At 34.0% G+C, this 17,569-nt stretch overlaps 1 protein-coding gene across 4 annotated transcripts in view; it reads right to left on the reverse strand.

Annotated features, from left to right (window-relative positions):
• Nucleotides 1–17,569, reverse strand: part of LOC149951727 (uncharacterized) — a 143,217-nt gene that overhangs the window by 63,015 nt on the left and 62,633 nt on the right. For all 4 annotated transcript variants that reach the window (XM_090168169.1, XM_090168170.1, XM_090168171.1 and 1 more), the window contains exon 3: nucleotides 6,311–6,441. In XM_090168169.1, coding sequence (XP_090024295.1) covers nucleotides 6,311–6,441 — 131 coding nt within the window. The remainder of the gene's footprint in view (nucleotides 1–6,310; nucleotides 6,442–17,569) is intronic.

The following is a 17,569-nucleotide window of genomic DNA, read 5'->3' on the forward strand; positions in this document are numbered from 1 at the left end:
TGCCAGATTTTGGGCTATTTTAATCAAAAGTATTGCCCGAGTTGCCAGACTTTGGGCTATATTAATCAAATATATTGCCCGAGTTGCCAGATTTTGGGCTAGAATCGAATGTAGGTATTTATTTATGGCTACTTTCTTAAAGACTTTTCCGAAACCGTCTATGTCATCTGCTAGATAGTCTCGATAATTCTTTCACTTTCTGCCCTCGCCTTTTTTGACAAATGATCTCAAATCTTCCAATTGGACATAATTTTAATGTGGTAATTTATTATTAGTCACTTTTTGACACTATTTGCCGTATTCGCCACTGGTTTGCACAATAAGCTAATTCACAAAGTCTTTACAGGGAAACCAACATTTAATAGTAAATTTTAATGTTTTTAATTATACGATATAATTTAAACCTTTTGGTAAGAATAAATGCAACGTCTAACGTCTAATTCGAAATAAAAAACTAGAAAAAATTAATATTATTCCGTGGATTTTGGATGATTTTAAATTTATAAGTTTCAGACTGCTGCCGCCATCTAGACAGACTTCGGGTTTTTGAAATCGCCCTCTAATGGCGTTATCGATCTTTGGTTGTTTAACATCGCCTTAAGCGGAAGATGTCTCAATTGGTATCGGATAATATTAGATAAATTTAATGACTAAGCCTTTTGAATTTGAATAGTATTTGCAGCTTAAAAGATACAGAACTTGGTAATATTTGCACATATTTAAAATTTAATTAAAGGCTAAGTAAGCAGACCACTAGCCGAGAGTGCCAATGTATTGTAATATTTTATTTTTAATGTATTTTAAGCTTTTTAAGTGTATTTGTACAGAATGTAAATTAGGAATTAGTTCAATCTACGATTTATCTATCGTATATATCGACGCGATTTAAATGCTGGTCGTAGAACTTATCCCGAAAATTTAAATAAAATTAATTTAAAATAAAACAATAATAAAGTCTATTATAAAATTAAAAAAAAATCGAAATAAAATATTTTAGAGGTTGGACATTCAGCCAAAATGTGTACGGGATTTTGAAATTAGGATTTCTTAACTTTTGTTCCGGATTTCGCGATTTATCGTTGGATTTCAGGATTTCGGGATTTCTTGTCAGATTTCAGGATTTCAAGGAACGGGCAAAAAGTTCGCACCGAGCAGATCCCGGTCAGCAAATTTCAACACTAAATGCTAATCGGGGTAAACTCAAAGCGCTCTGGAGCAGCAAAATGAAAAACGCTGTTAATTTTCAGCGTACGCTTAATGAAATTCGCATGAAAATTTCTAAATTCCACCTAAAACTTGCTAAAATTTAACGAGGCATTCCTGAGTTAAGCGCGCTAAGTTTGAGACGCACATCTAATTAATTTTCGACTCAGACGGCGGATTGTATCTCGTGGAATCTGGGAAGCCGCTTCGTTGCGTTTGAATAAATTAAAATATTAGTACAATTTGTTTCAGTCGCGCTTTGCATAGCGTTATTTCTACGCTAAAGAGAGATTGCGTTGTATACGCATCCATCGTAGTTTCGCGCGTATTGAAAAGCGCGATTGAACCAAGCTTTTCGCTCAAAGCTTTCCCGAATACGAAACAAAAGAGCCATTGTTAATGGCTCAGTGAAGAATCCACGCTGTTTATTAATTATGGCTGGAAAGGTGAGCGCGCTGTCTTTTATTGCAATTGTTGTTATCATAATTCAGGTTGACCTGAGATTGAAGTTGTTATTCACCCACGTTAACATTAGATATTCGTCATTTTTGCGTCAATAAATTATAGGTTGTATATACGTTCAAAAATGTATTTATTTATATTTAGAGATAATAAAATTTTGAAACGATTTTACGATCTTTGTCCTATACTTTTAAGATCTTTGTCCTATAATTTTAAGATATCTGTCCTATTATTTTAAGATCTTTGGCCTATAATTTTAAGTTCTTTATCCTATTATTTGAAGATCTTTGTCCTATAAATTTAAGATCTTTGTCCTTTAATTTTAAGATCATTGTCCTAAAATTTTAAGAACTTTGTCCTATAATTTTAAGATTAGTGTCCTATAATATTAAACCTATAATTTTAAGATTTTGGTCCTTTAATTTTAAGATCTTTGTCCTATAATTTTAAGAACTTTGTCCTATAATTTGAAGATTAGTGTCCTATAATATTAATATTTTTGTCCTATAATTTGAAGATTAGTGTCCTATAATATTAATATTTTTGTCCTATAATTTGAAGATTAGTGTCCTATAATATTAATATTTTTGTCCTATAATATTAATATTTTTGTCCTATAATATTAATATTTTTGTCTCATAATTTGAAGATCTCTGTAATATAATTACTATATATTTTGAGGGCTATTCGCCGATAGCCCTGCTGTTGGTTCCTTAGGTATTTTAGAATTAATTAAATCCGGCGTTCTGTCTAGATATTTTAGATATAAGCCCATTTGGCAAGATCGAATTAGCATTTGAAATCTATTGATATTATAGCGTAATCGTGATTTAATCATCTTAATAATGATTTAATCATCTTAATAATGATTTAATCATCTTAATAATGATTTAATCATCTTAATAATGATTTAATCATCTTAATAATGATTTAATCATCTTAATAATGATTTAATCCATTTAATCATCTTAATCATGGTTTAATCCATTTAATCATCTTAATCATGATTTAATCCATTTAATCATCTTAATCATGATTTAATCCATTTAATCATTTTAATCATGATTTAATCCATTTAATCATTTTAATCATGATTTAATCCATTTAATCATTTTAATCATGGTTTAATCCATTTAATCATTTTAATCATGATTTAATCCATTTAATCATCTTAATCATGATTTAATCCATTATATTAAATGGATTAAATCGATCAAGGGTGCAAACTTAATCATCGGTTATTTCCCCTAAAAAAAATCCAATCAGCTCAGAATCTCAAAATTCCCCTTATTTTGTCTTTATTACAGAGAAGCGTTATCTAGGTTAATTATATTAAGGAATAGTACAAAAGCCGGGGAATGGTCAGAAATTTCCAATTCCCCGGCTTTTGTACAATTACTTTCAATCCCTGGATTTTGTACTATTAGTACATTATCCAGGGATTTGTCACAATTTCTTTAAATCCCTATATATTGAACTATTTCATTCAATCCCTGGATTTTTTACCATTTCTGAAAGGTTCCTGGATTTTGTACCATTTCTTTCAATCGCTGGATTTTGTAATATTTCTTTCAATCCCTGGATTTTGTACCATTTCTTTCAATAACTAGATTTTGTTATATTTCTTTCAATCCCTGGATTTTGTAATATTTCTTTCAATCCCTGGATTTTGTAATATTTCTTTCAATCCCTGGATTTTGTAATATTTCTTTCAATCCCTGGATTTTGTAATATTTCTTTCAATCCCTAGATTTTGTACCATTTCTTTCAATCCCTAGATTTTGTAATATTTCTTTCAATCCCTGGATTTTGTACCATTACTTTCAATCCCTGGATTTTGTAATATTTCTTTCAATCCCTAGATTTTGTAATATTTCATTCAATCCCTAGATTTTGTAATATTTCTTTCAATCCCTGGATTTTGTAATATTTCTTTCAATCCCTGGATTTTGTACCATTTCTTTCAATCCCTGGATTTTGTACCATTACTTTCAATCCCTGGATTTTGTACCATTACTTTCAATCCCTGGATTTTGTAATATTTCTTTCAATCCCTGGATTTTGTAATATTTCTTTCAATCCCTGAATTTTATACTATTTGTGACAATTCCCTGGATATTGTACTATTTGTGACAATTCCCTGGATATTGTACTATTTGTGACAATTCCCTGGATATTGTACTATTTGTGACAATTCCCTGGATATTGTACTATTTGTGACAATTCCCTGGATATTGTACTATTTGTGACAATTCCCTGGATATTGTACTATTTGTGACAATTCCCTGGATATTGTACTATTTGTGACAATTCCCTGGATATTGTACTATTTGTGACAATTCCCTGGCTTTTGTACTATTTCTTAAAATTCCCTGACTTGACCAGGTTTCGTATGATGTATTTTGAACCGCACAATATTTTCTTACGAACGTATACTCGAAATCTGAGTTACCTGATACCACCTAGTTTGTAATCTCAATAAAATCATTCGAGTATTGAAATTGACACGTTCAAAGACACGCGTTTCAAAAGTACGTAGCTTAATCTCTTTTAAATCAACACAGCAACAAAAATATATATACCTGCCATCAAAGCAAACCACAGGAAAAGACAACCTCTTATGGGAAAACCCGGAAATTAAATTCTGAGCAAAACACTCGAGCGCAGCTTCCGGGTGTCTGAGATACTTAAAAGAGGGACGTTTGATGTCGAATCAACGAGATTCTAGATTGTGCCACTAGGGGCGCGGTTGACTCACATTCAGAGCCTCTTTAGGTCGATTCCAAAAGTGAGTAGGCGAAACTTTTCCACCTTAGAAATAGGGCTTGAAACATGCCAGATTATGATTAGTACTACCATAAGTCTATAATATTGCTCTATAAGTTTGTCACTTTGGGGAATATTTTACTGAGAGCTAGTAACGGAGTGACGTCATCACAAGAAGAAATAATAAATAATAATAATAATCAGCTAGGCTGAAACCCAAGGCACAACCTTAGGCCCAAGTCATCTAGCGACTTTTAATGCCTTAAACAGGTGGCCGGGTTACAATGCGTAGGAGGGTGGTGGCAAGCCCTTCATGCCACGCGAGCCAACAACTCCCTACACTAACTACTACCGTTAACCTCTACAAGTTTTTGTGGAAAGGGGAAACCGACGAACTCGGGGGAAAACCCTTAAACCAGTGGGGAGTGAACTTGCAAATTCTACGCAGAAGGAGTGGTTCCGAGCTGTCACCCAGTAAAATCTCCCCCTAGCGTTAGCAAGCGACGAAGCCCGTAATGCAGTTTGTCTTGAGAATAACTCTCAGTAAAATTTTAGCATGTGAAGAATAGGAAGTGTCACACTTATTTAACAATATAATGCACTTATGGTACTACGAGGTACGAAAGGGGAGGAGTAATCAAAAATTCAGGGTGAATTTTACAAATGATTTTGTGGCCCTTTAAGGGAAGACGACGTAACAGACGACATTATGACGGATTTTAATTGATTTTTATTTTATGTTCAAAGTTTTAGGCTTATTTGTCTTCACAAATTGATTAAAAATTTGAGTGCAGCGGTAACGTAAACTACATTTGAAATTATTTTAAATAAATTTAATTTCTAATTACGACTAAATTTAATTTTTTGCTCTGAATTTCCATTGCTAAAGAGCCAACTTTTGTAATATACATTGAAGTATTAGAAGTGATTTAAAGCAATTATTTAAAAAAAATCACTTGATTTAAGGTCTGAGAGAAGATTATATTCCGATTTAGTTTCTACACGCTGTAAGGGCGGTTTTCAATGGGGGAAAAACTCAAAAATTTCGCATTAGGCCTAATAGAATATTTTTGCATCGATACAAAAATTCTTCGTTAGGCCTAATAAAATATTTTTGCATTGAAGCAAAAATTCTTCGATATGCGTAATAAAATATTTTTGCGTTGAAGCAAAAATTCTTCGATATGCGTAATAAAATATTTTTGCGTGGATGCCCAAAATCTTCGTTAGGCCTAATAAAATATTTTGGCGTCGATGCAAAAAATCTCCGTTAGGCCTAATAAAATATTTTGGCGTCGATGAAAAATCTTAGTTAGGCCTAATAAAATATTTTCGCTTCGATGCAAAAAATCTTCGTTCGGCCTAATGAAACATTTTGGCGTCGATGCAAAAAACCTCCGTTAAGCCTAATAAAATATTTTAGCGACGATGGAAAAAATCTTAGTTAGGCCTTTTTGCGTCGATGCAAAAATTCTTCGTTAGCCCTAATATAATATTTTTGCGTCGATGCAAAAAATCTTCGTTAGGCCTAATACAATATTTTTGCGTCGATTAAAAAAATCTTCGTTAGGCTTAAGCATACAATCTTTTTGCGTGGACGAACACCATCGTGTCGTTTTAACCCTAGTGAAAACCACCCTCAAAGACGACTTGAGCTTTTGCCAAAACCGAGCAAATCAACCAAAGATCCGAATGAAACTGCAGCTCAAAATCTCCAGAAGAAAGAATAGAATGTTAGCGAGTCAAAGAGTGTCCGAAAGAAATTTTTTTTCGCGTCCATATCTCAAATAAGTGTGGCCGAGCAAAAAGCGGAAGGCGAAATAAGAAATGGAAGGACTCGCGCGCGTATAATTATACGAGAAAGCGAGTAGTGGCTTACCCGAGCGAATCTCCAGCTTGAATATTGTAGAGCAAGGCCTGCGGTTTGGAGGCGCTCTTGGTGGGATTAGAGTCGCCGCTGTCATTGGATCGCTCGACTCCGTCGCACAAACTTCCGGATCGACAGAGAGCCTGCAAACAAACATTAGAGTTGAATAAGTCGTTGTGAAAAATGCTCAAATACAGCCTCTTTTTTTAACGTCATACTTTTATAGTTTAAACCCAGAAAGAAATTGTAAGTACTTCTCTTTTTCCGAGGTGTATTTTTTTTCTCAAGAAGAGTCTAAAAAAGTGCACGTTATTTATCTTCTATATTGTCCAGTGTGGACGGAGAGATGAGTAATGGGACTCGCTGCGCGATTTTGAGACCTGGGTTAAACACGGGGTTTTACAGTACAGGATGACCACAGAATATTTTAAATTCATTTAAAGGAATTATAGGAAATTTATCAGTGAAATATAGGAAATTTATCAGTGAAATATAAGAAATTTATCAGTTAAATATAGGAAATTTATCAGTTAAATATAGGAAATTTATCAGTTAAATATAGGAAATTTATCAGTTAAATATAGGAAATTTATCAGTTAAATATAGGAAATTTATCAGTTAAATATAGGAAATTTATCAGTTAAATATAGGAAATTTATCAGTTAAATATAGGAAATTTATCAGTTAAATACAGGAAATTTATCAGTTAAATACAGGAAATTTATCAGTTAAATATAGGAAATTTATCAGTTAAATATAGGAAATTACAGGAAGAAAATTGTCATGTTTTAGAAATCCGAAAGTAAAACGAAACCTCTAGACTACTTTAGAATAGTGTTGTAAATTTTCCGGAAAATTACCGAGGCCTTTTTTCCGGAAAATTTTCCGTATTTTTCCGAAAAATATTAAAAACGTTTTCATTCCATGATTTGTCTAATATATTGTTTGCAAATTTAAATAAAGCGGCATTTTCACCTCATTTTTTCGAATCTAAAAGTAAAACTAAACCTATAGACTAGTTTAAACTGGTTGAAATGTAACACTATTAATGTTTTGTAGTGTTTTTACTGATATTAGTCATTTTAAATCGATAAAAAGTTTAAAACATTAAAAACCCTTGAAAAGTAATTTATGTTTAAATTTTTTATTTTTCCGATTTGCGGAAAATTTTCCGCAATTCGGAAAATTTTCTGGAAATTTTTCCGCATTTTATTTTTCCGGAAAATTAACAACCCTACTTTAGAATAAAAACCCTTAAAAATAATATGTTTCAATTTTTTATTTTCCAGATTTGCGGAAAATTTTCCTCCTTCAATTTTTCCGGAAACTTAACAACTCTAATTCAAAGTAGTTCAAATGAATGTGAAACGTACGTAAAAATATGAAGCTCTTTAAAAACCAAAATAAATCGCAATAAAGTTCTCTCCTCGTTTAAGCCGTAACGAAGCTCGGCCTAAAGCTTTAATGAAAACTCTCAGTTGATTTCTTTTAGGCACTTTCTAATTCTCTCACCACAGACTATTTTCAAATCCTTTAAAGGAATTACAGGAAATTTATCAGTGAAATATAGGAGAAAATTGGGAGTAAAAAAAAGGAAAAAATAGGAGAAATTAATTATACGATAAGAAAAAACGGTTCTCAAAATGATTTAAAGGGCGTATAACATTCAAAATAAAGTTGGTAACCGATAGAAATAGTCGAAAACTATCGGCGAACAGTGTTGGAAATAACCACCTTTAAAAACTAAGGGTAAAATATCAACTATTTTAATTTCTTCAGACTTTTGAGTTAAAATATAGGGTATTATATTAAATTTAATGAAATTATTATTATACGTTAAATAGTAAGAAAAATTGGAAATATAGGAACTGTGGTTACCCTGTCAGTATTACAAAAATGTATTTTTATCGTAAATGTTTAGGCCAGCGGCAAAAAGTGGAAAAAAGTGAAAAATATGGTCAAACAATATTTAAAAAAAATTTAAGAATATTGCAAAAACCTAAAATTAACTTGTTTGATTGAAATTTTCCAATTATTGATGTTGGAGCAGTAACATTATAGTTTAATTTGAGTTAATAACACGAATATTGTAAAAAAAACTACAAATTGAAATACAAGTTGGAATCAGGCACCTGGATTAATAATAATAAAACTACTAGGGGGATGAAAAGTAGTGGTTTTCAGCCCACTTTTTGTTTGATACCACGTGCTTTTGGAAACAATATTAGATTTTTTAAATCTGAAATTTTAAATTTCAATATGGATTTTGAGATTTTTGAGTATGATTTTGCCGTTTTCTTTTTGATTTTAAAATATGTTTTGAGGATTTTTATAAATCGCTTCTAGGTTATTTTTAGGCCAGATATCTGTACTCAATTTCTTACACAAACTGTTTTTGGTAAATTAAATTGAGATTTTAAAATGGATTTCAAGGTTTACTTTCGATTTAAAAACATAATTTTTTACGATTGATTTTCTGATATTGAGAGTTAATTTACGATTTTCAGATTTAGGGACTGAACTTTTTTTAAGACTTAAAGGCCTAGGTTTGCTTCTGCATGTCCCCCTTTAAAATAACTTGCCTGAAAAGCAAATACCCTGGTGGTGGGCCAACATGTTCAGCGGTTGGCCTACCACCAGGGTATTTGCTTTTCAGGCAATCCAACTTAAGGGGGACCGGCAGAAGCAAACCTAGGCCTTTAAAAAATTATGAATGTTCGACCTCTTCGATTAGCTGATATAAAAGCGCGTTTTTCTAGACTAGGGAGTCCCACTACGGACGTCTTCGTCCACGAGTTGCCCTTTTTGACGGCCCATTTTTATTTGCTTTCTTTTATTTTTGTTTGGGTTTCGTCATTCCGTCTTTAAGTATCGAAGTGGAAAACTTGGCGGAAAGATTTCGGATATAGGTGGCGCAGTTTTAGGAGATTTCATCTATTCGAATTGTTATAAATCGTATCATTGCCTTCATATTCTAGTCGCCCGATAGCGTCGCTGAATTTTACAGTCATAAATATTAGACGTCGGGTAGCACTGACATATCTAGAAATCAGGCCTTTCAAAGCTTTCACTTGCGAATCGGATATTGTTGTTCAATATCGACATAGGTCAGGTCGAATCTAGGCAAAAACGATTGAAATATTTCCAGCTCAAGAAAGGTTACAACGATGATTATAGACATTTTATTATGGTAGGTTTTTTAAGTAAGCAGTATATTTAATTTAATCATAATAAATTGTAATTTTTATTTAATTTTAATTATTGTGGCAATTGCTTTTAAATAAAGTATAACAATTACATATCGAAATTATTATTATTATTATTATTATTATTAAAACGACGCCGGCGTGCACTTCATTCGCGTTGGGAGACGTCTGTTGTAGAGAACCAAAAGAATACTGAGCTGATATGATTTTAGGGGGAAAGAGCCGAGGGGAAGTTCACTTCGAGGATTACGTTTGCACCCTTGATCTATTTAATCCGATTAAATCATGATTAAATGGATTAAATCATCGTTAAATCACAATTAAATCGAGTTAGTGATTAAGCCGATTAAATAACGATTAAACTGATTAAATAGCGACTAAGCCGATTAAATAACTATAAAGCCGATTAAATAACGATAAAGCTGATTAAATAACGAATTAGCTAATTAAATCACGATTAAGATGATTTGATCACGATTAAGATGATTTGATCACGATTAAGATGATTTGATCACGATTAAGTCGATTTAATCACGATTAAGTCGATTTAATCACGATTAAGTCGATTTAATCACGATTAAGTCGATTTAATCACGATTAAAGAGTTTAGATCAAGATTAAAAAATTAAATCGTGATTAAATCGGATTAAAAATAATCGTGATTAAATCGTATTAAAAATAATCGCGGTTAACACGATTTAATACATTTAATCGGGTTTAACCAGGAGTGATCTGCCCCTGGGAAAGAGCTTACTGTTTGAGCGTGAGAGGAATTGAAAGCACTTAAAAATCATCTCAAAATTCTAAAATATTTTGTTTGGTTCAAAGTTCTGATCACATCCAGTACAAGCTTGTTGCTTAGACTGTACGAAATAATGATTTCATATATAGACTAAACAAAGGCTGTACTGAGTTTCATGTGAACAGATTGCTAACCCTAATATTTCTGTAATAATAAGTTTCCTCGTCATTTGGCTAGGATCAAAGTGTAGTATCGTTTTGCAGAAGCTGTCAAACATTTCTCGTCATGTGGCCGTCATTAAGCGATACGCACTCGCTCGGCTAGATTCAACTAAATCCTAGTATCAACAGATTTGGGATGATAATTCGATCTTGCCTAATGGGCTTATATCTAAAATATCTAGACAGAACGCCGGATTTAATTAATTCTAAAATACCTAAGGAACCAACAGCAGCGCTCACGGCGAATAGCCCTCAAAATATATAGTAATTATAATACAGATATCTTAAAATTATAGGACAAAAATATTAATATTATAGGACACTAATCTTCAAAGTATAGGACAAAGTTCTTAAAATTATAGGACAAAGATCTTAAAATTAAAAGACCAAAATCTTAAAATTATAGGACAAAAATATTAATATTATAGGACACTAATCTTAAAATTATAGGGCAAAGTTCTTAAAATTATAGGACAAAGATCTTCAAATAATAGGATAAAGAACTTAAAATTATAGGACAAAGATTTTAAAATTATAGGACAAAGATCTTCAAATAATAGGATAAATAACTTAAAATTATAGGACAAAGATTTTAAAATTATAGGACAAAGATCTTCAAATAATAGGATAAATAACTTAAAATTATAGGACAAAGATCTTCAAATAATAGGATAAAGAACTTAAAATTATAGGTCAAAGATTTTAAAATTATAGGACAAAGATTTTAAAATTATAGGACAAAAATCTCAAAACTATAAAATAAAAATCTTAAAATAATAGGACAATTTAAAGTCTAAAATTACTTATTTTCTTAGAATTAAAGTATACGAGTTTTCCGGGAGAAATTTAGAAAAAGCGGTAATATTCCCAAGACAGAAACTGGAAAGCATTAGCGACCGCCCAAGTATTTGGTAGCGCGGTGGTGTTAGAAGGCGAATTGCATGTTCGCACAGGGTTCAGCTAGAATGCTTTCTCCCTCGTGAGTCTGAAGGTTACGTTCATAATCTATAATATTACTTTATTTTTTGAAAAACATTCGGTTCACGTAGGTCACTTTCACTTTATCTATAGCACCATCTCGGAATTATAGGAATTGTAGGACCATTTTAGAATTACAGGAAAACGTAGTAATTGTAAGGCCATCTCGGAATTACAGGAAAATTAGGATAAAAATTGGAATGAGAGGATTTTATAGGACCATTTCAGAATTACAGGAAAACAGGAATTATAGAGCCATCTCAGAATTACAGTAAATACAGGATAAAAATTGGAATTATAGGATTTTCTAGGACCATCTCAGAATTATAGGAAATACAGGATAAAAATTGGAATTATATGATTTTCTAGGACCATCTCAGAATTACAGGAAATACAGGATAAAAATTGGAAGTGTAGGATTTACTAGGACCATCTCAGAATTACAGTAAATACAGGATACAAATTGGAATTATATGATTTTCTAGGACCATCTCAGAATTATAGGAAATACAGGATAAAAATTGGAATTATATGATTTTCTAGGACCATCTCAGAATTACAGGAAATACAGGATAAAAATTGGAAGTGTAGGATTTACTAGGACCATCTCAGAATTACAGTAAATACAGGATACAAATTGGAATTATATGATTTTCTAGGACCATCTCAGAATTATAGGAAATACAGGATAAAAATTGGAATTATATGATTTTCTAGGACCATCTCAGAATTACAGGAAATACAGGATAAAAATTGGAAGTGTAGGATTTACTAGGACCATCTCAGAATTACAGTAAATACAGGATACAAATTGGAATTATATGATTTTCTAGGACCATCTCAGAATTACAGTAAATACAGGATACAAATTGGAATTATATGATTTTCTAGGACCATCTCAGAATTACAGTAAATACAGGATACAAATTGGAATTATATGATTTTCTAGGACCATCTCAGAATTACAGTAAATACAGGATAAAAATTGGAATTATAGGATTTTCTAGGACCATCTCAGAATTACAGTAAATACAGGATAAAAATTGGAATTGTAGGATTTACTAGGACCATCTCAGAATTACAGGAAATACAGGATACAAATTGGAATTGTAGGATTTTCTAGGACCATCTCAGAATTACAGGAAATACAGGATAAAAATTGGAATTGTAGGAGTTTCTAGGACCATCTCAGAATTTCAGGAAATACAGGATAAAAATTGGAATTATAGGATTTTCTAGGACCATCTCAGAATTTCAGGAAATACAGGATAAAAATTGGAATTATAGGATTTTCTAGGACCATCTCAGAATTACAGGAAATATAGGATAAAAATTGGAATTACAGGATTTTCTAGGACCATCTCAGAATTACTGCAAATTATAGGAATAATAGGATTCCCTAAGAATTACTGTAAAAAAGCTGGAAAAACAGGATAAAAATTGCAGTTATGCAGTTATAGGATTTCTTAGGACCTGTTCAGAATAACAGAAAAATAGGAATTACATAAGTATATGTATTTGTACCCCGCTGCTCCGCCTTAAGCACTACAGCGGCCACCTTAAACAACCAGCCCTGGACAAAAGTGCGCTTTGCGAAACAACGTTCGGCCAGTGAGACAGCCATTTTGACCGCCTCACATATAGCAAACAAACGCCCTCATCACGGCCCAACAAAAGGCGACACCATGGGCTGCCCGAGACCCACCCTCGCACAGCTGAGGACTAGAGTGGCTTCCTCTTCCACTGCAAACTACCCTCCTTAGTAGGTCACAGAATGACGAGTGTGGAACACCCATGAGGTTCCAGTGACCCAGCGCCCCGATCACATGACCTTGAGAGCCGGGTATGGAGCCCCCCACAGGCTCCAGTGACCCCATCACACCACTAGATAGGGACAGTGGGAATTACATAAGGTTATGTATTTGTACCCCGCCGTTCCGCTGGGCACTACGGCGGCACACAAGACAAAGAGTCATGCCGGACAAAAATGCACTTTGCGAAACAAACGTTCGGCCAGTGAGACAGCCATAAAGACAGGCTCACATATGGCAAACAAACGCCCTCATCATGGCCCAACAAAAGGCGACACCATGGGCTGCCCTAATTCCCACCCTCGCACAGCTGAGGACTAGAGTGACTTCCTCTTCCACCACACAAATCCTCCCCAGTAGGATATTGAATGCCAAGTATGGAACACCCCCGAGGTTCCAGTGACCCAGCGCCCCGATCACGAGACACCTCCTCGAGGACTCCAGTGACCCAGCAAACCGGGTGTGGACCGCCCCCAAGAGCCCCGCGACACCGAACGCCGGGTGTGGAGCCCCTCAAGAGCTCCAGTGACCCCATCAAACCACTAGATAGGGACAGTGGGAATTACATAAGTATATGTATTTGTACCCCGCTGCTCCGCCTTAAGCACTACAGCGGCCACCTTAAACAACCAGCCCTGGACAAAAGTGCGCTTTGCGAAACAACGTTCGGCCAGTGAGACAGCCATTTTGACCGCCTCACATATAGCAAACAAACGCCCTCATCACGGCCCAACAAAAGGCGACACCATGGGCTGCCCGAGACCCACCCTCGCACAGCTGAGGACTAGAGTGGCTTCCTCTTCCACTGCAAACTACCCTCCTTAGTAGGTCACAGAATGACGAGTGTGGAACACCCATGAGGTTCCAGTGACCCAGCGCCCCGATCACATGACCTTGAGAGCCGGGTATGGAGCACCCCACAGGCTCCAGTGACCCCATCACACCACTAGATAGGGACAGTGGGAAACTAGATAGGGACAGTGGGAATTACAGTCAACTTGGGCTTAAACCTAGTACTACCATTGCACAAAACATTTATCTCCATGGGGAAACCTTCCACCATAAAGGCAACCATGGCCAAGACAACCGAATGGAAGAATAAAAAAAATAAAAAAAGCAATTTCTATAAACATAACCCAGGGAGTACCACTTCATATCCAAAGTCCACAAAATAGTCCAAACAAACGTAGCAATTGAAAAACCGCGTTAAATAAATAGCAGCTATTTAACTTCCCGAAATGGTCCTCAGAATTTGGCGGCTCAAAGACACTTCCCATTTTTCTATCACGAAAAAAAGATGGCTGACGTAGAAGCCAAAAAAAGCACCGAATCTTCTTACTCTATATGAATTACTTTTTCTTTGGCCCCGCGGGGGGGGGATGACAAAAGGGGGGATTCTTTAGCAAGGAGGGGGTGAAAACTTAATAAAGGGGGCGATTAAATGCATTGCACCCAGGACGGGGGGGGGGGCGGTTACGAAAGCGTTGAGGCAAAGAGGAATTTAAAGCTGAAATATACCTTTTCAAAACGTTGAAGTTTCCCCAAACTGATATTTTCGAAGTAAGTTTTAAAGATATAATCGCCCCTTTGTCCAAACCACCAGGTCACTTTCAGCCTGAGCTATAATACTAGCCTTTTTTACTTTTCGCTATTTCATTCAAATGCAAAAAAAAACGAAATAGTAGGAAAAAAATACGGCAAAACCTATGAATTTCAATTTTAAGTTTTCCTTTAAATTGAAAAATATGTTTCAGTCGCTTTTCGAAGAAACCTTTTCCATATTTTTTTCTCTCGCAAGGCCCCCCCCCGGGCAGTGTTTGTATTTGGGAGAAGCCAGGGGGCGCTGATTTCCTACAATGTGACCGAGGCCGGCGCGGATGTTATAAAATCTAGCCCGGTCGTTAGATGGCGCCAATCGCATCCGTTTCATTATGCAAAACGCCGCGTGCTCGAAGGAAATTTATTTTTTATACATATTCCTACGAAACGCCCCGTTCGCATCAACGTTTTCGGGTTTATTATTTACTTTTTCTCAGTTCTCCGTCGGGTACTGTCAAAAGGCAAAGTGGCAAATGAGAACCAGACCGAAGAAGCGTCTATTCCCTCGCGTTTGAAAGTTGTCATTTAGTTAATGGTTAAATTTAGTGTTTCTTTGTAGACTGTTCAAAGAAGTGCCAGTTAAGGGTAATGAATATTTATTTAGTCTTTGTACACACAATTCTCATTTATAACAGAGGGACCCCATTATTGGATCCGCGAGAGCGTTAAATCAATATTAAAACAATAGAAACACTTCTGCAATGCATCGGTTCATTGATTTGGGTACATTTGTTTGAATTTCATTCGTACGAACGGTGAAATGTCCGAATGATCATTTGTCCGAATGCCGGAAAACAGGATCGTATGTTCTAAAACGTATTTCATTTTCACGAAAAATTTATCACAACTTTTGTTGGTGATTTAGTCGTTCAATTTATGTTAACTTTACTGGCGAATTTCATTTGTTCGTTTTTTCGAACATTAGGAATTGGTTGTTTTTTTAAATATTGTTAATATAAGAAAATAGTAACATTAACGTTAACCTAACCTAACCTAACCACAACATTCAACGCAATTCCCACAAAAACCAGCAATAAAAAATACTAATTTAGCGACTGAATTCGGACAAGTGATGCTACCGATTCGGACGAATGAAACAAACAAGTTGTCCAATTCGAACAATTGAAACATTTGTTATTTCGGCGGCTCGGACGAATGAAATTTGAACATTTTTTCCACCGTTCGGACGATTGAAATTCGAACAAATGTACCTACCCCGGTTCATTTCCAGAAAGAAAAATAATTAAAAACATAAATATTTACAAAAAACCGTATATGGTTTTCAATTATTTCCGCTAATTTTTTGAACCTTTGAATTCGAGAATATTGCGGTAACCCTTACCACAAAATTCTCAGATTCAAATTCTGACTTTTTCGGGGAAAATTTTAACTTTTCAATATATTTAATCAACTTATATTTCAGTACAAATGTTATTTCAATGTTAAAAAATCTTTCAATTATCTAAATAATAATAACACCCGGCCACCTGAATTAATGGCTTCAAAAGTCGCTTGATGACTTAGGCCTAAGGTGTGCCTTGGGTATTAGCCTAGCTGATTATTATTTATTTTTTATTATAATTTGCCGTGGATCTATAGTAAAATTAACTTAAAAAGTGTCCAGATAAAACTAAATTCCCCGACTTTTTACAAATTATTAAAATTCCCTGACTTTTCCCGGACTTTTTAGGCACTTTTTAAATTCCCTGACTTTTCCCTGATTTCCCTGACGTGTGGCAACCGTGTTAAAGCACCCAAAAAAAAAACCTTTTTGAGATGCACTGTTAGAAAAATGGGTTTTTTTAGTCCTCCAAAATGGTTAACACTTTTTCCAATATTTTAGACAATTCAGGGTGTAACCACAAAATATATTTAAACCTTCTGTTCTCCAAATTTAGATCTGTTGTGGAGTGTTTAAGTACTTATTTTACACTTTTTTATCCATTTTACTTCATAAACTCTATTTTCAGTCCTTTAAAGGCATTTATTTATTCACAATTTTATTTCATTATTCAATACGACTCAATATTTCAACCATAAACCTGGACAGATTTAGCTGGTTTTCGCCCCGGGGCAATAGACCAATGAACGTCTTTAAATCCGACGAACTAAGGATAGTTGCAAAACGTAAAATATCATTTATGTATTACTATACGTAATACGATACTATACGTAATACGATACTATACGTAATACGATACTATACGTTATACGATACTATACGTTATACGATACTATAGGTAATACGATACTATAGGTAATACGATACTATACGTAATACGATACTATACGTAATACGATACTATACGTAATACGATACTATACGTAATACGATACTATACGTAATACGATACTATACGTAATACGATACTATACGTAATACGATACTATACGTAATACGATACTATACTTTATACGATACTATACTTTATACGATACTATACTTTATACGATACTTTACGTAATTAATACGATACTTTACGTAATTAATACGATACTTTACGTAATTAATACGATACTTTACGTAATTAATAGGATACTTTACGTTATTAACACGATACTTTACGTAATTAACACGATACTTTACGTAATTAATACGATACTTTACGAAATTAATACGATACTTTACGTAATTAATACGATACTTTACGTAATTAATACGATACTTTACGTAATTAATACGATACTTTACGAAATTAATACGATACTTTCCA

This window comes from Leiobunum rupestre, chromosome 3 (assembly GCF_980474605.1).
Source record: "Leiobunum rupestre chromosome 3, qqLeiRupe1.1.hap1, whole genome shotgun sequence".
In the NCBI taxonomy this organism is placed as follows: domain Eukaryota; kingdom Metazoa; phylum Arthropoda; class Arachnida; order Opiliones; family Sclerosomatidae; genus Leiobunum; species Leiobunum rupestre.